The sequence below is a fragment of the Chiloscyllium punctatum genome, chromosome 20 (assembly GCF_047496795.1).
Source record: "Chiloscyllium punctatum isolate Juve2018m chromosome 20, sChiPun1.3, whole genome shotgun sequence".
In the NCBI taxonomy this organism is placed as follows: Eukaryota; Metazoa; Chordata; class Chondrichthyes; order Orectolobiformes; family Hemiscylliidae; genus Chiloscyllium; species Chiloscyllium punctatum.
In genome coordinates this window covers 24,628,224-24,649,656 of record NC_092758.1, presented here as the reverse complement: position 1 = coordinate 24,649,656, position 21,433 = coordinate 24,628,224, and the positions used below count along the sequence as shown (strand labels likewise).

Genomic DNA, 21,433 nt, shown 5'->3' with positions numbered 1-21,433 from the left:
AAAAAAATTGAATTTCAAAGTTTCAATATATATGTATAACATTGGAACACAGGAGTTCGATATTATTTATGATATATTAATGTTGAAAATGTTAGTTTCGAAAGGAATTGTTTTCTTAAGAGAGGAGATTGTGCTTGAAAAGGCTGAACATCTAAGACCAAGTAGCTTGCCAGGAAACAATATTTGACAGAAAAAGAAATTAAAATGAAACTGGCAGTGCAGCACTAACTAAAAGAGTTAAATGCAGCATGAGTCTTAACAGGATTCCCTGATTTTGTACAACCAAAAACATTTAATTAAGCCTGTTCTTGTGTGGAGTATAAAATGTTAGAACAGATCTCAGATAATTATATGTTTAATGGAACACAATTTCCGCTCCTTCCTAGCTTCACAATCGCCAGCTGCACTAGTAACTGCTTTATTAGAATTTTAAAAGAAATATTTAGAACAATTAAAACAAATACATGAATAAATAAGAGGTTGCTGACAATGGAGGGCTGTGATGTTTTCAGGCCTGAGAAACAAAATCCTCATTTATTGATTTTATGTTTTAATTTGTGTTAAGAGGGGGACTGGGAAAGTGGAACACCAGTAGGCACAGAAACAACAGCTGGAATGATAGCACACTCTCTGATGTTACAGCTCCAATTTGGCTAATACTGTTCCTTTCAATTGCAAGGCACACAGGCTTGCTTTCTACTGCACAATGTTGTCTTATCCACATCCAGAGAACTGGAAATTGATACTTCCATTCTCTTCAAAATCACTGAATTCCCTGCACTCTCTTCATCCTTCATTTCATGGCTGATTGCCATATCCACACGGAGCACCCGAGGTGCCCCTATTTTCATGACTATTTTAATTTCTGAATCAAAGTAGAAGGAAAGTAATGATGGACCAGCTTCTCTCTGCTTCACCAGATGTTTTGGAACTGACTTGATGGTGCAGTCATCTACCAAACCCACAATCTGCTCATAAAATTATATGGCAGCATCTGCACCACGTATTCCTGTTTTTAGTTGTCAAACCGAAGAAAGGGTTGGGGCAATGAGCAAGAACAAAAATCAACAAGAGGCTACCAAATAAAATTGTCCTTGAGTACTTGGCAGCAGTCGGTTTTCACAAGGACTTATTGCAAATGCTTTCATTAGAGCAGGTAAGTTGGTCAGTGGCCTGATGGAAGGTGGGGAGGGGATATGTTATTATTTTACTGAAGGGAAATAAAGACTTTTATATTCACTGTGCCAAAAGCTGCATGTAGGAATTAAAGCATTGCACAGTTTTATTGCATATAACACACTAAAGATGATATTACCTCTGCCACCAGATGGTGCTATTGTTACATCACTCGGGCCTCCTGTTCTGACTCCATTTTTAAACATCTGTCCTTCAGCCGGTTGAAGCTGCCAGTTCAGACCAAGGAGGTGCATTGCTTAAGTAGGGTAGGGAGGGAAAAATATTAAAAGTGTTCATTAATATTTAGGTGGTGTTTAGAATATATAATCTAATATAGAATGACCATGCTATTTCATATTTCTATTTGAACTGCTGATATCAGTCAATAAACTTGCTCTGAACCATCTTTCTACCCTTGTATATTGTACCACTGTGCTATTTATTGCTCATGAGGGTTTGGCTTTAGTTTTCATAACATTTCATTCTGGAGCTAAGATTGGGACTTTCTCTGGGCCAAGGGTGATTTGAAGTTTATGCCATCGAAAACATCACTCCCCACAAAATATTTATTTCTTAATCAGAAGAAGTGAAAGCCTTAGGTTTTTGATTATGCTTAATAGGCTGATCAGAATTCTGAAACAGAACCCTGTAAGCTTCAGATATGGGAGTCAGACTGAGGTACAATGCACATCCTTGATCTTAATCGTTCCACCACTGGCAGCTCTGCCTTTTATTTTCCTAGGTCCCAAGCTCTGGACTTCCATTCGTAAGCCCTCTCTTGCTTTAAGGTATTCCTTAGAACCCATCTCTTTGACTTAATGTCTTCTTGTGTGGCTCAGTGTCAAATTTGGTACAATGACGGTCCTGTGATTTTTATTGCATTAAAAATTCTATGTAAACACAAGTTGTTTTCATTGTTGTAGTGGGAGAAGCAGAAGTCTGTCTGTTACATAGTATGAAGCCTACAGGAGGTGCTGTTTGAGGGGCTGCAACTTTGCCTGAGGAGTAAAGCAATCACTTTCAGCAGGCATTCAAGTGATGACCTCACTTAGATTCAAGTGCCGGTGCCCAGCATCATCAATATCACTGTCACATTATTTTTAATGTTGTACCACAGATTGGCATCTTGGTGCCAGTCTTGTTCAGGAAATCCCATGCAAAGAAGTCAAAAGGTTTGGAAAAGGGCCACTGATTTTTTTTTGGTTTAAGAAAGATTCTCTTAGTCCCAATTTAAAACACGGGGCTACCCCTTACTGAGACTTCATTCCTTCCTCACCCAATGGACCATAAATTAGTTCCGAGTTGTAACGTCTTGTTGTGCCAAATCTGACCACATCTTGGCCTGCACTGACCATATTGTCGCACACCTTCTCACTTTTTCTCCTAATACACTTATAACTATGTGATGACGCTGTCTACATAATCACTGCAGAATTCATACACATAGTTTCTGGTGGTTGGATGTTAGAGAGTGGCATCCTGCATGCATGCATACTTCAGGGGAAAGATGGCCTCACCACCATATTTGTGAGGGTTTTATCACCTGTGAAGTCAGTGCCAGACATACACAGAGCAGCAAGGTTAGAATGACAATTAACCTGTTCACCAGAGTCATGAGCCATGTCATCAGCCAATAGCCATTGGTGACCAGTTGCCCAGTGGTTCTAATGCAACCAGCCATTGAAATCGTCCTGACTGCTGCCAGGATAGTGGGCATTGATGTGCATGAACATCACAGATTGATTTATCACCATGCTGCCATTTTGGAGGTTCATCCAGATAATACTGATCCTTATTCACATGCATTTGAGCGGATGTTCAGCAGCAGGAAGTGCTACTTTAAAGGAATCTCAGCTAATTTCATGTTGGCTGGTGGTTACTACAATCGTTTGATGTTTGGAGCTTTCTAGATTTACAGCTAGTGGCCAAAGCCCACAGGAATTGGGATGACAGGTACTGAAGGGCCTTGGTTCTCACTTCAAGGCTGGGAATTTGCAGGATGATATTGGTCACGTCCACTGGCCAGAAAGTCGGGGCAACCATGTCTCAAGCAGTTCTGGGAACCTTGATTGGATTTTATGTGCACCAGGCAATGAACTGCTGTCATCAGGGCTCCCTTCACTTTAATGAACAATTTACCACCTTAAATGTCACCAGCCTGTTGTAGGGATAGGAACTCGTCAGTCCCAATAGCACCACTGATGTGATGGTTAGTGCTGGGACTGCAGCCAGTCAAGAAAGCTGCCCTGACAACAATGTGAGTGGAGTTTTGTGTGTGTGTGTGTGTGTGTGTGTTTGGCAGGGGGGGGGGGGGGGGGGGGGGAGTGTGTGTGGAGGAGAAGGTGGTCATGGTGGTGGTGAAGGAGGAGACTAATAGTCAAGGTTTACTCAGGTATTTATTCACTCCGAGCTCTACAATCCACCAGTGTCAATAAGTATATCTTATTGTGGGCAAGTAAATATCTAATGAGCAACCACCACCCCACCCCCCACCCCCACCCCCAACTAAACTGGGCAGTCTCTCAGTAGGCTCTCCCAATGTTGGTAAAATGCGAGTAGCATGGACAGGCAACAGGAATGTTAACCTCCTGTCCTTCCCACCCAACAATTTGGTCTCCCTGCCTCTTCGCATATTCCTTGAGGCACTGCAAAATTCCAGATGAAGGCTTCTGCACAAATCAGTTGCTGCCAGTTATGGGTGCAGATATAATACTGCCCTTGGAATAACTGTGTGATCTTGAGGGTGAAGAGAATTGAAACAGAATAGGGCAAACTGCCAGAAGAAAGAAGAGGCAGAGGGTGAGAGGAGTAGGAATACATATCAGCCACTGTTATTGTGGGAGTAAGACACCTACCTGACCATCCATGAGAAAAAATGTACTCTTGAGATCTGACAGCTGCTACAGCAAGTGGAACCTCAGACCAGGGTAAGCATGACCTTGGTTAGAGGATGCGAAGGTGGCTGTGGATGTGAACATCTATATGCTTGACTTCGTCCAGGCTGGAGCTAGAGGTATTTTCATCACCTCACCTTGTTATTTGTGTCTACTGTTGCACTGAAACATTACCTGTTTAAAAAGAATGTTTTCATTCTCCCTTGCCAGTGGATGCCAGGTGCTGTGAGAATGTGGCTTCGTGAAGATTATAGGTCTCCTTTATGGATGCGACATGTTAATTCATGGATGTACCTTAACTGACAGGATCATAATTCCTCAATGCACAGATGATGTTCAACCATAGACAGCAAATCATGCACATCAATGCCCGCTATCCTGGCAGCAGTCAGGACATCTTCAATCGCCAGCTGCATCTGAATCACCAAATCAAGCCAAAAATGGGTGCCTAGTCACCAATGGCTACTGGCTGATGATATGATTCTGGTGAGCAACTCATGTACAGCATGTAGACAATGAAAGGTAGGCTTCCACTGGAGGAGACCTGCAGTATTTGACAGAGGGGGTGTCAATACTTGTGGGAGTCTGCTATATGTCAGCATCCTGTTGGCACAATCATCCATAAGCTTAATGGCAAAGCTGAGAAGTAGGAAGTGGGTGAAATGGAGGAAGATGAGAAAAGGAAAAGGAAATTTCAAGAGGTCCCTTTCTGGCCAGATGATCTGTGAAGAACTCGGCTGAAGGTGATACCAGTGCATGTAACCCCAATTCTCCATTCACGTATAGTATTACAACTCTGACACTGACCATCACAAGTGTCCAGTTGCAAAGAACAGAAATGACCACAAGTTAAACATTCCAGACCAAAGTGTGTGCATTTCCCTCACACCTGCTTTTGTGTTTTGTTGCCAGTCCTAGTGCTTGGGTTAGGCATATTGGAGAAAGTACAATCGAGAACCAAGAGGAATATGGAAGGTTTAGAATAGAGGTGAAAGAGCAAATAAGAGAAGCAAAAATGAATTAACTGACAAGACCAGCAGCTAACCTAAAGCAGAATTGTAGAGTCTTCTGCAGAGATATAAATAGGAAAACAGTGGTTAATGGTAGAGAAGGGCTGATTGGAGACCAAAAAGGGATTTACACATGGAGAAAGGGTATGGCCATGATGCTAAATGAATACTTTGAATCTGTCTTTACAAAAGAAGAGAATATGACTCGGACCATGGTGAGAGGGGAGGGAGCATTGCTTTTGAAGGTTTAAAACTTAATAAGGAGTAACTGTACAATGGCGAACAGAGTCTCACTGACCTTCAGTAGGAGAGGCTACAGAATGTCTTGCCTTCCATATTCCTCTTGGTTCTCGATTGCTTGCCGGATAACCAAGACAATCTCTGGCCCAAGATGTTCCGGCATTTTGAACTGCTTTACATTGGCATACATGTTGGCAGTCTGGGCTGGCAGAGTGGTAGCAGTGTCATTTCTGAGAAAGGCCAGCAGGTTCATGCTCCATAGAGCCTCGAACCATTCTTTCCCCGGGGCAGAATCAGTTGCAGAATGACTTCCAGCATCTGCTTCAGTCATAATGCACCTCCCCTTTCAGAGGCTGTTGGAAGTGCCAGCCGGCTTTAACGGGTGCTAATCTCTCACAGTTTTGGTGCTTTACTGAGGCTCAGCAGTGTGGTCATTTGTGTTGGCACAAAGTTGGCATGTGTTGTGCAACCTCTGTCAGAAGCAACATCCCACAGTCTCATCCCTACACCTGCTATTAAATTTAGCTCCCAGTGTCTCTCCTTTTGGCCTGATACAAATGTGATACAAGCCCATTTTTTTCACAATGTTTCTGTTCGCCCTTTATTGCCCTCAAAGATACTAAAAAGAATATGATCATAAATTGAGGTTTTACAGAAATGGATCCAGGTAACAGACAGTCAGGTAACTCATGTCCTTTAATCTGTGAGGAAGCATTGAAAATAGGTTCTGGGATGGAGCCATGGCTCTGCTGTGTGGTATCCAATCCAGAATTACAACTGTAATTACTTACAAAGAACAAAGAAAATTTACAGCCCAGGAACAGGCCCTTCGGCCCTCTAAGCCTGAGCTGATCCAAATGTACTTGCACAATATATATCCACCCTTGCTCCAACACTCAAACGTGATTCTCCTCAGCTTACTAAATTAAACGTTTTTTTTTAAAATGTAATGTCATAATAACAATTTTCTCACAAACCAACTGCTTAACATGGATCAGAGACACTGATCTTGAACTCCACATGAGTCAGACCTCATAACGTTCGGGTAATTAAAAGGCAAAATTAGTTAAATCTAGAAGTGACAACTGCAAGTACAATTTTGGGACCTCTGTATTTACACCTTTCTATTCACAGCACCCAAAGGAAATAATTAACCAGCATCTTCAGAATCATGATGCTCTTTTGCACTCGTTTTGAAGAAGTGCATATTTCAATGGGTAAAATAACCAAACACCCTGCTTAAAAATGATTAGTTAGCTCTACTCATGAAAAGTTAATTTGGGAGAAGAGGACGTTTGAGCAGTAATGAATTCCTCTGAGTAAAAGGCTGGATAGTCCATCATTTAGTAATCGCTGTGTCAGAAATGAGGTAATAATTGAAAACACTATGGGTGAATAATTGTGCCATTTCACAATGTAAATTTTACCTTATGACAGACTGGAAGCTTTTCACTTCCTGGGTTTTTTTTTGCTCCAATAACCTCAGGCATTCATTTGCAAGAAAATTGTCAAATGCAGCAGCAGCACTCTAACTGCAGGCTAAACGTCAACCTCCTATTGGGGCTCTCTGATCATTCCAGCAAGAAACCCTTGTCCAGATGGAAACAGCAACAATCCTTTGCTGAAAGTTGATCCAGAAGGGTCAGAGTTAAAATCCTTGTTCCAAGCTTGGATTTCTAGCCAGTTCAAAAGTAAGAGGGGATGGGTGGAAAGACCAATAGTTATCTCTTCACCAGGCAAATCCCAGTTGCCAACCGGTCTGATCCTGATAGTAAGTGTATAACATCCAGTGTACTGTAATTCCACCTGAAGTCCCTTGTTAAATGTTAGACTCTAATCCAGATACGTTTCAATTAAAATGCTCAGCTAAAGGGTGGGTTCACCCTGATCAGGACTTGCTTCTATTTTCCATTCAAGGTTGGACAAAGTCACACATGTTCAAATGCCATTCTCCCTATTAAAGTTATAAAATTCAAGTGTTGCAGTGTAACACATCAACTATATAATCTTTTAAAGTGCAATAGATCTCTAATTATTTGGAGTTAAATTTTACCAACTTAGGGAAACCATTGTGGCAATATGAATGCATGAAAAGACCAAAATAGTTTGTGATGTCTCTGTGTTGCTGCACTGTGCTATGTGTTTCTTACACCTATTAATACGAAGCTGGTTTTAGAATTCATGGTTGATTGCTGGCTCTCATTTCGTTTTGTGTCTGTCTCATGGTTCTTACCATCAATGTGAGGAAGCTGGAATAACATTATTTTCCAAAGGCCTTTTGGCCAACTTGTCTTCGTGGTGGGAGTGAGGGAGAAAATACATAAGTACACAATGTAGTTATTAGGACAACAGGGTGTGGCATGGGAGGATCAGATGTTGGGGCTGGCAAAACAACATCAGGCCAATGAATATTTCAGAACTCTGGAGCAGGGTGTAATGAGAATTAAAGCGTTACTCTTAGTATAAATGCTGAATTTGTGTGAAAACAGCAGATCACAAGGAACTACAGTCTGTGTCTATAAGGCTAAATACAGCCTGTCCTTCCTTACCATTCTCTGTATATAGTACTCTTCAATAAAATCCATTGCTGTTCACTTGCAGGAGTGTATATCAACATTACCGCATGGGGGAGTCAGGGATGGAGGCAGTCGGGGGTGGGGTGGTGTAGTAGGGGAGAGGGTGGGAAAGGGACCAGAAACTTGGAAAAGAATGATTTGAATTGATGATGATATTCCGCAGTCACTAAACAGTTGGATTGTGTTTGTCCAAGTATGGGGACGGCAAACACGAGGGGACACAACTTTAAAGTGAGGGGAGATAGGTATAAGACAGATGTCAGAGGTAGTTTCTTTACTCAGAGAGTAGTAAGGGTATGGAATGCTTTGCCTGCAACGGTAGTAGATTTGCCAAGTTTAAGTGCATTTAAGTCGTCATTGGACAGGCATATGGAATAGTGTAGGTGGGATGGACTTCAGATTAGTATGACAAGGCGGCACAACATCGAGGGCCGAAGGGCCTGTACTGCGCTGTAATGTTCTATGTTCTATGTTACTATTCACGGAGACGGGAGTATTTCTCAAGCCTATTCTGCCATTCAATGAGGCCATTGTTGATTTGTAGTCTCACTCCATTTTCCATTTAGAAGCACAAAAGCCACAACGACTGGAAATATTTTAAAGGGAGCCACATCAAAAACTTAACTTGAACAAAAGGATTGTAAGGAAAATTTGAATTTGAGAATGATAAAAATACAATGATTCTCACCTTACCAAGTTAGTTTTTAGTACTAGATCAACTGCCAGTCTGAAGGATATTTATCAAGTAAGATCACATTTAAACTTCTTCAACACTTTTGGAAAAATGCAGACTACGTTATTGAAACAAATAAAAATCTTGAGGGAAATTAGGTAGGGCGGATGCTGAACGGATGTTGTTTCTTAAGGAAGAGAATAGAATCAGGGGACACAGTTTAAAAACAACGTGTTTTCCATTTGAGACAGAGATGAGGAGGATTGTTTTCTCTTTGAAAGTTGAGAATGTTTGGAACACTCTTCCCTAAAGAGAATGTGGTCGTTGAGGCAAGAATAGATAGATTCTTGACTAACAAAAGAGTCAAGAGTTATCGGTGGTAGGAGCAATCTGGCCATAATCTGAGCAGACATCATCTTTTGAATGGGAGAGAATATCTTGAGAGGCCAAATCACCAGCACCTGCTTCTAATGTAAATGTTTGTAAAGTATGTAATATTGCTGAAAGGAGAAACACCATGGAGGCTGCGACAGCTAAAATTTTTCTGAGGCCTTTAAAGACAAGCTTGGGAATGGAAAGGTTGGCAAATGGCATGGAATGATGCTGGGTGATATGCCCAACATCCTCTTTCTGCCATGCAACAACAGGTGTGGTGGCAGAATAGCCACCCACCTAGAGCCCTAATCTGCCACTGTAGTGGTAAATTATTGGACTCATTCCACTTCTGCCCGCATATTGCCAGCAGCTGGGTTGATCGCCAAGCAAAACCTTGGTGTCCAGCCGTCAGGCTCCCTGGGTGAGAAGAGAAAGCAAGTGGGACCACCTTCTTTAGCACTCTTTGGTCCATGGTAAAACGTGGCCCCAAGCCCCATCACACGCCATTGAAGCGTTGTGTGTCTGATCTTAGTTTATCTTGCTGAGTGTGCAGGTGACAAGTTAATTATCAAGGATGGGCCTGTCAAAATGGAGGGATATGTTTCTGATACCAAGGTTGCTCAGATTTATTTCTGCTTGCAACAGAATTTCAACTGAAAATGACTGTCCTCGAAATTGCAATGGATCGAACATTAGATTAGATTCCTTACAGTGTGGAAACAGGACCTTCAGCCCAACCAGTCCACACCGACCCTCCGAAGAGTAACCCACCCAGACCCATTTCCCTCTGACGAATGCACCTAACAATAGGGGCAGTTTAGGATAGCTAATTCACCGGATGTGCACATCTTTGGACTGTGGGAGGAACATGCAGTATTGTTTTTCTTGTAACCAAGATGAGCTGAAATTTTGCAACCACCTTGTATTTGTTGAAATTCCATTTTTATTTTCTATTGTGTCTCCTCCGAGTGACAAAAATATTGAAAGCTGTTAGTTCACTCCAATGGCAGTTCAAGTAGTAGCTTCATATACCAATCTCATTTGTTTGTCATTTGAACTCAGAGATTGAATAAATATCTGTGATTTTCAGTTGCCAACTTGTTTTCATTATACTTAGCTATGAATCTTTGTGGTCAACTATTTCTTTCATTCCTTTCCCTTTAAGTGAGGAAGAGAAATAAACATGTGGTATAGGGCTCATTGAACGCCCAAAAGTGAAGACTGAATGGTTTACCAATTTGAACTCAGTCTTATAAATCCTAGATGCCTGATGGATGTTCAAGCCTTAAATCCTATATAATACACAATAGTCACTTGGTAGTGCAGAACTTGAGCAATGGTTTTTGGTATTCTTGTGGTTCTGTCCTGATGAGGGTAAGGCAAAAAACTTTGATAGCATGCGTCTGAGCAATAATAAGTGATGCTGGAGATTGTAATGGTCAGGCTTATTCTGATTTTTATTATTCGGTTTCTCCAGTGATGGTGGGCAATGAAAAGCTGGAACTACTGTGTTTGTTCATTAAGTGATTTGAAATAGTGGGCCATTGGCTTTAGTTTCACTGCATGATGTAGAGAATAGTGTATCACCTACATCACATGCAGGATATAGAGAGTGATAGGAGTGTATTACCTGCATGTAATTGATTTAAAAGATCCAGATGGTATGGCAAAAATTGTAACTTCATAACGAGCTTCACTCATATTGGATTATCATTGGCAATTCTTTGTCAGATACTGGAGTTTTGAAATTTTATGTCAGCTTTTGCCAATTCCTTAGTATTGCTTCTTTTGATGCTTTTTCAGTGTTTCTCTTTTGTGATAAGATAGATTTATGGGCTCTCAGAATGTTAGCTTGTAGCTCAAGCTAAAACAGGATCTTGCAGAGTACTGTGGTTGTTCATGGCTGAATGCTATATGCAGTCACCATCCAGTTAAAGTTGATGAGGTTACATTATTTTGATTACTCTACTTATGCTGTAATTTCCTTTAAATATCATGAACATTGATGGAAAGAATGACAAATTAAGAAAACAAAACATAAACAAATTACTCACAGGTAGTTGCTGTTATTTGTTATTAGAGAACTAAGTTTGTATCCAGTTTAATGTCTAATTGCTCATGCAGTTTCATCATAAGAGGTTCCCAAGAGCTTTTAATGCAAGAAAGTCAATGATCCCAAGGAAGCATAAACAGCATATACCGATCTCCAGGCTTACCTTTCACTCCCAGCATCAAACATGCTACCTAGCAACCAACAATTGAATATTTTGTTTCCTTGTTGTCCTGGCTATCCTCCCTGTTGTATGATAACTGACATGCAGATTTCTTTTTCTTTTGTTTTGAAATTACAGACCTCTTTTCAACTGTCATTTTCTTGGGTGGAAGCTTGTGATGAAAGTATTGCTACCGCACCGTTGTTTTATGGTATTTATCAAAGCAATTACAGTCAGCCTACCACCAGCTGTGCCCTTCAAAAATAAAGTCAAAAAACGGAAGCCTGATGTAATCCCACATGTAATGGAAAAACTCAATTGTATTTCAAAAGCACCACTCTTCATTCCCAAGCTTCAGACTTTGCTTTTCTTGTTCACTATAGAAGTCAAGGTCTTGTTCACTTTAACAATTATGCTCTTTCATTAGAACTAATGCATAACACAATCAAGGGATATTAAAAGCTTCACCAGTTACCAGAGAAAAGGTATTCAGAAAAAGGGAGCACTTGAGCAAAAAGCATGTATCGAATTGTTTGCGATTCAAAGTAGTAAAATTTATATAATCTTTATTCCTGTCTCTTAATCCTTTGCCTTTTTTAGGGTCTCCCTTTCTCTGCATGTCTCACTCTATCTTTCCCCTTGGGCTAAGATATTGGACAAGCAAGCTGAGCCGAGGCCTCTATTTCTGAACTAGCTTCTAGGAGTTTAATGAGATTGGTACAGGCCAGCTCACCCTCTGTTCTTCTATTTCCCTCTCTGGGAATTTGCTTTTCCATCTCTCTAACAAAGGAATCAGGGGCGACCTGAAGAAACTTTTTTTTTATTTCAACACAGCAAATTATGATGAACTGGAAGGGCAGCAAAAGTAGATTCAATCATAACATTCAACAGAAAATTGGATAAATACTTAAAGGGAAAAATAAGAGGAAAGGAGCAAAGGAATGAGAATATTGTAGAAAAGCTCGTTTAAAGAACCAGTATAAACATGATAGGCTACAGATTATCCTTCTTTTGTGGATAATTCTATCAGGGATTCAAGGATTTTTCTGCAAGTTAGTAAGCTATCCATAAGTACACAGTTGATAAAGCCTGTACTAAACAATAAATTCATGGAATCCCGACAGTATGGAAGGAGGCCATTCAGCCCACACCGACCCTTCAAAGAGCATCTCTCCCAGATTCACCCACCTACACTATCCCTGTAAACCTGCACATCTCTGGACACTAAAGACAATTTAGCATGGCCAATCCTCCGAATCTGCACATCTTTGGACTGCAGGAGCAAACTGGTACTGCCCCTCACAGATACAGGAAGAATGTGCGAACGCCACACAGACAGTGGCCCGATGATGGACTCAAACCTGGGTCGCTGGCACTATGAGGCAGCAATGCTAACCACTGAGCCACCGTGTCACCATTCAATAATTACTTCACAGAATGGTACATATTTCCATGATGATTTAAAAAAAAAATTATTTCAAGGACCCAGCATTGTGGAAAGTGAGAAGTAATGTTTCACAATGCAGCAGAGAAAAACACTGTCTGATGGTAATGGTGGGATATTTCAATACTGCGCATTAATGAAACACAGCAAGTAACAACGTTAATATCAGATCCAAACCATATCAAATAGAGACGAAAGTGGGTACTGCAGATACTGGAGATTAGAGTCAAGATTAGAGGAGTGCTGGAAAAGCACAACAGGTCAGGCAGCATCCGAGAAGCAGGAAAATTGACATTTCGAGCAAAAGCCCTTCATCAGGAACAAGCTCCTCTTTCCTGATGAAGGGCTTATGCCTGAAACGTCAATTTTCTTGCTCTTCGGATGCTGCCTGACCTATTGTGCTTTTCCAGCACCACTCTATATCAGATAGAAGACCACTACTTTAATGTTTGGATGATAATAGTTTAAAACATTGTTTTGCATGTATGTTATCTCCAAGCCCAGAGCATTGTTGAGGTATAAGGGTGTCATAATCTAGCTACCAGTTATGTTTGCACCTTCAATGAGATGTCTGGAACTGAACAGCCCAATTCTTGTACTGGCGACTTTAAAGCTTAACAGTTGTTTTTCAGCATCACGCTAAGAAATGGAAGTTCAGGTTTGCTGATGCTTGCACAATGTACATGTTTCACTGTCAGGTGATCAAAAAACCAGAGAATGGTCACAGAACAGAAGAGACCTTTGAGCCTGTCACATCTGTGCTGGATCTCTGCAACAGCAACTCACTTGGTCCTATATCCCCAACGTTTCCCTGATGCTCTGCATTTTGTTTCTCTCCTGACAATTATGATATACAAGATGCTCACTGTAAACTGTGTATAAGGTTTTTTTTTTCTCATGCCATTGATGCTTCCTTTGCCAGGAACCTCAAATTGGCGCCCTTGATTCTTGATTCTTCCTTGATCAGGAACAGTTTCTCCCCACCTATTCTGTCTAGGTTCCTCATGATTTTGAACACCTTCATGAAATCGACCCTCAACCTTCTCCTCTCGAAGGACAGCCCCGGCTTTTCCAAATGATCTTCATAACCGAAGTTCCTCAACCCTGGAGCCATGCTTGTAAACCTTTCCTGCACCTCCTTTATTGCCTTCGCATACTTCCCAGGGTATTAGAGTTTGGGACTGCTGGTTTGGGCTCAGTTCCTGCAACAACCTGAGTACAGCTTGCTCTGTAAATTCTACTGTACTGCTGGCTGAGCAGCATCTACATAATGCAGTAGACCTGAGTATTTGGAGTATCCATGAGAACTAATTCTTAAAAGAAGAATCATTCATGGTGTATAAGCCGGGGCAGCATTTATTACTTACTCCTAATTGCCCTTGTGAAGGTGATGGCAAGTGACCTTCTTAAACCAAGTAGTCCACATCACGTAGGTACATCCACTGTTCTATTAGGAAAGGAGTTGAAGGATTCTAGCCTAGTGACATGATTTTTCAGAGCTTTATTTACACCTTTAACTGCAAGAAAAATTACATTCCTGGTGAATATGCTATTCTATAATGGAAAGACCGAACTGGTCCAGAATTCTGTGATCATTTCTAATTAGCTCTCCACAGTACCACCTACATATTATGATAAGAAAGTATTTGTTTAAAAAAATAATAAAACACAAACAGGCAGGAGCAATTAACTTAATTTCTTTTGTAATTTCTTATGAGATTTGTTAATGATCTACAATTTTTTCTGTTTATCTAAGTACCTTATTACTTCCCTGTGCCAAATGGTAATAAAATTAACTGGGTGGGAACTAATTGGGCCCCAGCCTCTTTCACAACAGTGCTAAGCACAGAAAAAAAAAATCAGGGGAAATAGAGAGAAATGACATTCTGTGGAAAACTGTGCCAAATCATTAACATAATTTCCCCAGCCTGACACACTAATGGCAAATATTTTAAATACTGACAGCTAATTAATCCCTTTATAATAACCAGGATCTTCGAAATGTTGGGGATGCCGATTGTTCTCTGTCCAGCAGTAAACACTGAATGCCTTTTGCTCTTCCATTCAGATTGCACTCATCTACTGGTTAATACAGTGATTTCCTCCCAACTTCAAAACATTCCTGGGATGGTTTCACCTCCATGTTTTGAGCGCGCTTTGTGTGAAGACATACCCAACAATAGGGTGATTTACTTTTCCACCTGTCTGGACGTCCTACTGCTGGAGCTGAAAGTAGAAGGCAACTGAGCTGGTGTATTGTCAGTGTTGCCAGGCTGACTACAATAATTACCACCCCAACTGGAGGAGCAGCAGCTCAGCAGCTAGAGGTGGGCATTGTTGTGACTGCAGCACCAGGTGGACATGGTTGTCAGATGAGACACCCGCCAACTGAAAGAAGAACGCCTCATTTTCTGCCTCAGGACACTCCAATCACATGGCATCAACATCAACTTCACCAGTTACCAAATCTCCCCTCTCCCCACTTCATCCCAGATTCAAACCTCCAACTCAGCAGTACCCTCATGACCTGACCTACCTGTCTATCTTGCCTCCCACCTATCTGCTCCCACTGACCTATCACAAAACCCTCCTACCTGCATTCACCAATCACCATCCCACTTACCTTCCCACTCCAGTTATCTCTCGGTCCGCTTCCCCCTCCACAATCCTGATAAACTAGGCGGCTCTCTGTGTGGAGTTTGCACATTCTCCCCGTGTCTGCGTTGATTTCCTCCGGGTGCTCTGGTTTCCTCCCACAATTCAAAAATGTGCAGGTTAGGTGAATTGGCGAGGCTAAATTGCCTGTAGTGTAAGGTGAAAGGGTAAATGTAGGGGTATGGGTCCAGGTGATTTGCGCTTTGGCGGGTCGGTGTGGACTTGTTGTGCCGAAGGGCCTGTTTCCACACTGTAAGTAATCTAATCTAATCTAAATAAAGGGCTTAAGCCCAAAATGTTGACTCCCCTGCTCCTCAGATGCTGCCTGATCTGCTGTGCTTTTCAATCCTGACTCTCCAGCATTTGCAGTCCTCACTTTCTCCTCGATAAGGCACATTGTAAAATGAAGCAATGCTCATTGCTGACACCATGATGTACGATTAATCCTCACCAGTGCTCATCACATTGTGTGAGCTAGCTGGACTCCCAGCCACCATAGATTTACTGTCACCATCTTTCTTTCATGTTGCGAGCTATAGGGCTAGCTTTGTCGAGTGTGGTGGAGGAATAATTACACTAAGTATTTTAAACAGAATAAGTTCTTGTCTTAAACAAGATGGGCTTTATTGCATCATCGCAATTAGGCACAAGCTACATTTGTATGATGAGCATTGTTACTAAGAGTATGAGGAAACCTAGATAGTAGGTCTATTGTCTTTGAGCTCCAGAGCTGTTCTCCTCACTCGTCCTTATGACATAGCTGACTGGGGCACTCTCAGAGATTTGATGTAAACAAGTAAGCAAGAAGGACCTCACAGTTCAATAGCTGGGGTTTAATAGTGATGTTATTGTCCAACGGGCACATATGTCACTGAAGTGTCCTTCTCTGAGCCATGAAGCATGCAAAAAGGACGGTGCACTGTTCCCGAGCCCTCTGAGAGGACTGTCAGAGTTAGTTTGTGGTTTCTCCACATGACAGCAGGCACTCCCAACAAAGGAGCATTGCTTGTAGGGACTGGAAGTGGCACCTAATTTGCTGAACAAAAGACTCCGGAGGCTACCTGTTGGCAATCTGAGCTGCCAGATTCTCCACCACTGACCAAAGCAGCAGAAAGACTTTGCAGCACCCTTTCTATTTTATTTTTGCAAGCCCTCACCACCCACATAATCTCCAAGGAACCTGAACCATTTAGGCCAATAATCCTAATTTTGTCCTTTAGAAGTTTCAGCCTATTCCTAGGTTGCTGTAGCATTGTGCCATAAAGTCATGTTCTATATCTACATTTTTCTTAATAGACAGGCGCCAACTCCTCCACACACCTCAATGTTCTGACATTTGCGGTCAAAGCCACAGCTTTGATTTGCTGATTTCAACAACTTGAAAATTTCTCTCTGAGCTCTGTGACTTAAGACCCCAAAACAAAAGGTCAGATTAAATTTCAGCCCATACTCAGTGCATAATCTGCAGAGACAGCAGCCTCAACCAGAGGAGCAATTTGTACAAGAGCTGAGTGACAGGAGGGGAGCAGTGCAGGTTGATGGAGACCAGCAACAGCAGGCCGAGATCCTGAAGCGGGCATTAATTTCTTAGATAGGAACTTCAAATGGTGGTGCAATAGGAAGGCCTTCAGGTATTTCCACCCAGGACTTATTCAGATTAGAAATGATAGGCCTCCCCAACAATCCATAACTACCTCCCCCTCTCCTCAACCTATCCTGCCTTAGTCAATGCCCCTGCTGTGAAAATTTATGCACTATGTTTTGGGATACAATTTTAGTTTTAGAAATGTACTTTTCGGGTTGAAGATTAAAATGTTCAATGCAAGGTAACTGGAAACATCTCATGAAGAAATTGATTAGCAATCTAGACATATGTGCAATTCAAACAAGCTTGGAGCTAATTACAGCTAAAAGCTAACCAATGTTTGTCGTCAAGGTCAAGCTGCAAGCAATAGAAAGATCCATGCAAGACTGTCATCATTGTACAGCAAAACAAGTCAATGATGAGTGATGCTGTAATATTGCATTACCAATCATGTTTGACAATCAAGGTCAGAGTTGGCATGACTCTTTCTGAACTTCCAGGTTTTGAATAAGCCATACTGGATGCAAAATGTTAACTCAGTTTCCCTCTCCGCAGTTGCTGCCAAAGCAACTGAGTTTTTCCAGTATTTTGTTTTTATTTCAGATCTGCAGCATCTGCAAAACTTTGCTTTTGTTTAAGGTTAGAGTCTAAGGCATAAGCAATCATAAGGCAGCAGGACCTTAGTTAGTCAGTTTTCAGGTCAATTTTAACTGCCCACTCATCAAGTTTCTGCTGAGTCAGCAAGGTTAAAAATCACCTGTCAGGATTCCAGACCAAGTGATGCTTTCATCAGCAATTTTAAATGCGATATTTAATTAAAAATGGGATATCAAATGGATTTATATAATTAAGTCTTACTTCTTAAATTATTTTCTTCTTTTCTGTTGCATAGGTCTCAAACATTATATCAGTGAAATCTCATCATGTGTATATGATTATACCCTCTACTTAATGTTTGATCAGTTCTTGCAGCAACTCCTGTGTTAATATTTACACTGAAAATTGAAAATAAATCTTTATTTTGTTAAAAAAGCCACTGTATTTACAAAGCAGAACACTCTGAAGTAGAAAGAAATACAAGGACAGGACTAATGAATAACAAAAATAATGGACCCACAACTTTAATAGCAGCTTTAACGCAATAAAATATCCTGAGGTATTTCACAGGATTGTGCCAAGACCAAGGAAACATGAGACGGGAGAAAAACCTTGGTGAGAAAGCTAGGTATTTACGGAAAGGTAACGGTGAAGGAGCAGAGGATGTCAGTGGAAAGAGTCCCATATTTTATCATCTGGACAGCCAAAAACAAGGCTGCAGTAGTGGGACCATAGTGCAGAGAAGACCAGAATTGGAATTCTTGGGCTGGTCTTTACAAAATGCCTACCTTGCTTGCTCTCAAACGCTCTCCAATACAAAGGCAATCCTTCAAAACTGTTAAACTAAAATTGCATGAAGGGATTAAAAATTAAAGTTCATTCAACTTACAATGTCACTCATTTTCAAACCTTAAGCATGAGGACAATCTTACTTTAAATCCCTGCAATAAGTTTTTAATGGCTCTGTGTGCCAACCATCCTTCTTTGAACTAAGTTCTGATAATGAGCTGCAGTGCTTCACCATTAACAGTTGCTGTGGGAACTCTTCTGACCTCCCAACTACTTCCAGTAGGCAGAAAAAAAGGATGTTTCTTTCCCATTTCCTCCATTAATACATGCAGTATTTACACCCTTTGTGTGACCTGAAAGCATTTTATCTCAGCCTGTCACACTTAAATTGATATGAAGCATCAAATTATTTATGGATTACATTTTTAAACTCACGGTATAAATAGATTTTGTCAGGCCACTGTGAATAAATATCTCCAGTTGTAGGCTGACCATACTCTCTCAAGACCTCGTCACTTGTAACTTATCAACCAGACTTATTTAAAATGATATTTATTGTACATCACACAGTTTGTCAGGACAAATGCTCAACCATTAATTCAATTGAATTTTGGAGCATAGTGACAATAATAAATGTTAACACAGGATTGGGCCCACTGTTTCAGGTGAAAATCAAAGCCTATGATTCCCACCAAGCTGCAGGGAGTTGGGATGGGTGTGGGTTTATGGTTTACAAGACATGACCTCTCTGGCAACAGTCATAAACTTGGGCCATGCTTGGGAATTGGGCAACAACAGGCTTATTTTGGGACACACCTGAGAGCTAAGAAGGATAGAAGCCAGGTAAGTCAGCTACTATAAAAATGATCTACAAGGGCTGAGGTTTCAAGGGGTTGATCTTTGAAAATGGTAGATATCATCCAATTCTAGGATTCCCACCCCTACTCCAGGCTCCTGCATTTTTTGCAAGTATAGGAGAAGAGTGTGATCTCACATCCTGCCCTCCTGAATTAGAACATAGAACATAGAACATAGAAAAGTACAGCACAGAACAGGCCCTTTGGCCCACGACGTTGTGCTGGGGATTAATCCTAATGTAAAATAAAATAACCTGTGTACCCCTCAAACTCACTGCTCTCCATGTGCATGTCCAGCAGTCATTTAAATGGCCCTAATGACTCTGCTTCCACCACCACCGCTGGCAACGCATTCCATGTATTCACAACTCTCTGCATAAAGAACCTTCCTCTGATGTCCCCTCTATACCCTTCTCCTAATGTCTTAAAACTATGACTCCTCGTACCAGTCAATCCTGCCCTGGGGAAAAGTCTCTGGCTATTGACTCTATCCATTCCTCTAATCATCTTGTATACCTCAATCAGGAATTGGCTGGCTTCATTGCAGGGGTGGGCATCTCTCACAACACATCCCTGTCTCTCTTGCCCCACCCATCCCCACCTGCCTACACCTGCAATTGTGAAGCTCCACCAGTTCTGAAGGAGTTGTGTTTAATGGGCCCTCAGAAATATTGAGAACCACAGTCTGAATTTGGCAATCCTTCAGGGTATAACTTCACAAGATCTTATTGATGGCCTCCATGTCACTGTACACTTCCCCACTCACCCCTAATAGCCCCTCAGTCCCTCCATGTTAACTATCCTTATTAAGTCCATTCTTCTCCAAATGCAAGAAAATTCTGTCCCTGACAATCTTCTTCAATTATTTCCCTACCACTGATGTAAGGCTCACTGGCCTATAATTTCCTGGATTATCCCTGTTTTACTTCTAGAACAAAGGAACAACGTTGGCTATTCTCCAGTCTTCTGGAACCTTGCATGTGGCTAAAGAGTTTACAAAGATCTCTGTCCAAGTCTCAGCAATCTCCTCCCTTGCCTCCTTTAGTTTCCTGGGATAGATCTCATCAGGCCCTCAGGACTCATTGACTTTAATCTCAAGACATCCAACACCTCCTTTTTTTTAATATTGCCATGTGTTTGAGGTCTAACACACTCCTCTCCAAACTCTAAAGACCCATCCATATCTTTCTCCTTGGTGAATACAAATGCAAAGTATTAAATAAGGACCACACCTACTTCCTGTGCCTCCAAACATAAATTCCCTCTTCTATCCATGAATGTACCTACCCTTTCCCTAGTTATTTTCTTCCTAATATACGTGCAAAATGCCTTGGAATACCCCTTACTCTTTCTTGCTAAAGACATTTTATAGACACTTCTCGCCCTCCTAATTTCTTTTTTAAGTTATTTGCTGCTTCCTTTATACTCCAACGGATGAGTTTGATTTCTGTTTCCTAAACTTTCATGTACTTCCTTTTTCTTTTTAATTAAACTTACAAAATCTCTCATCATCCAAGGTTCCCACATCTTGCCATCTTTATCCTTCAAGCTCACAGGAACGTGCTGTTCCTGAACTCTGGTTAACTGGCTTTTAAAAGACTCCCACATGTGAGATGTGGATTTATCTTCAAACAACTGCCGCCAATCCAATTTTTCTAGTTTCTGCATAATACTGCTGTATTTTACCTTCCCCCAATTTAGCAGTTTCACCCAAAGATTAGTCTTATCTTTTTCCATATCTAACTTAAAACATACAGATTTATGATTACTGATTCCAAAATGCTCCCCCACTGAAACTTCTATTACCTGGGCAGACTCATTCCCGAGTACAAAGTCTAATACTGTCCCTTCCTTAGTTGGACTACTTACATATAATTTCAAGAATTCTTCCTGGATGCACCTGACAAATTCTTCCCAATCTAAGTCACTGGCACTAAGGGTGTTGCAGTCAATATTGGGGAAATTAAAACCACTCACTATATCCCTCTCTATCATGGCTGAAATATCTGTTGTTTGGAACATTGAGCAGCCAGTCTTCTCTCAACCAAGTTTAAGTCATGGCTACACATTGCAATCTTGTAGACTAATCCAGGCTCTAAGCTCATCTGCTTTATCAGTTATACTCATTGCATTAAAATAAATACATCAGGCTAATAGTCCCACTGTGTTCTGCCTGTTCTTCCTTCTAGCCTTACTTAATTTAGCCTGTCTCTTCTCTTTAAACACTCCACATGCTGATCTACTGCTCTGGTTCCCAGCCTCCTGCCACACTAGTTTAAACTGTCCTGAGGGCAACAAGCAAACCTTCCTGCCAGGATATTGTTGTCCCTCCAGTTTACGTGCAACCTG

The 21,433-nt window shown here is 41.2% G+C and overlaps 1 protein-coding gene across 11 annotated transcripts in view; it reads right to left on the bottom strand.

Moving 5' to 3' along the window:
* Window positions 1-21,433, bottom strand: part of tenm2a (teneurin transmembrane protein 2a) — a 2,790,214-nt gene that overhangs the window by 177,476 nt on the left and 2,591,305 nt on the right. For all 11 annotated transcript variants that reach the window (XM_072590496.1, XM_072590497.1, XM_072590504.1 and 8 more), the window contains one exon: window positions 1,316-1,432. In XM_072590496.1, the coding sequence (XP_072446597.1) occupies window positions 1,316-1,432 (117 nt within the window). The remainder of the gene's footprint in view (window positions 1-1,315; window positions 1,433-21,433) is intronic.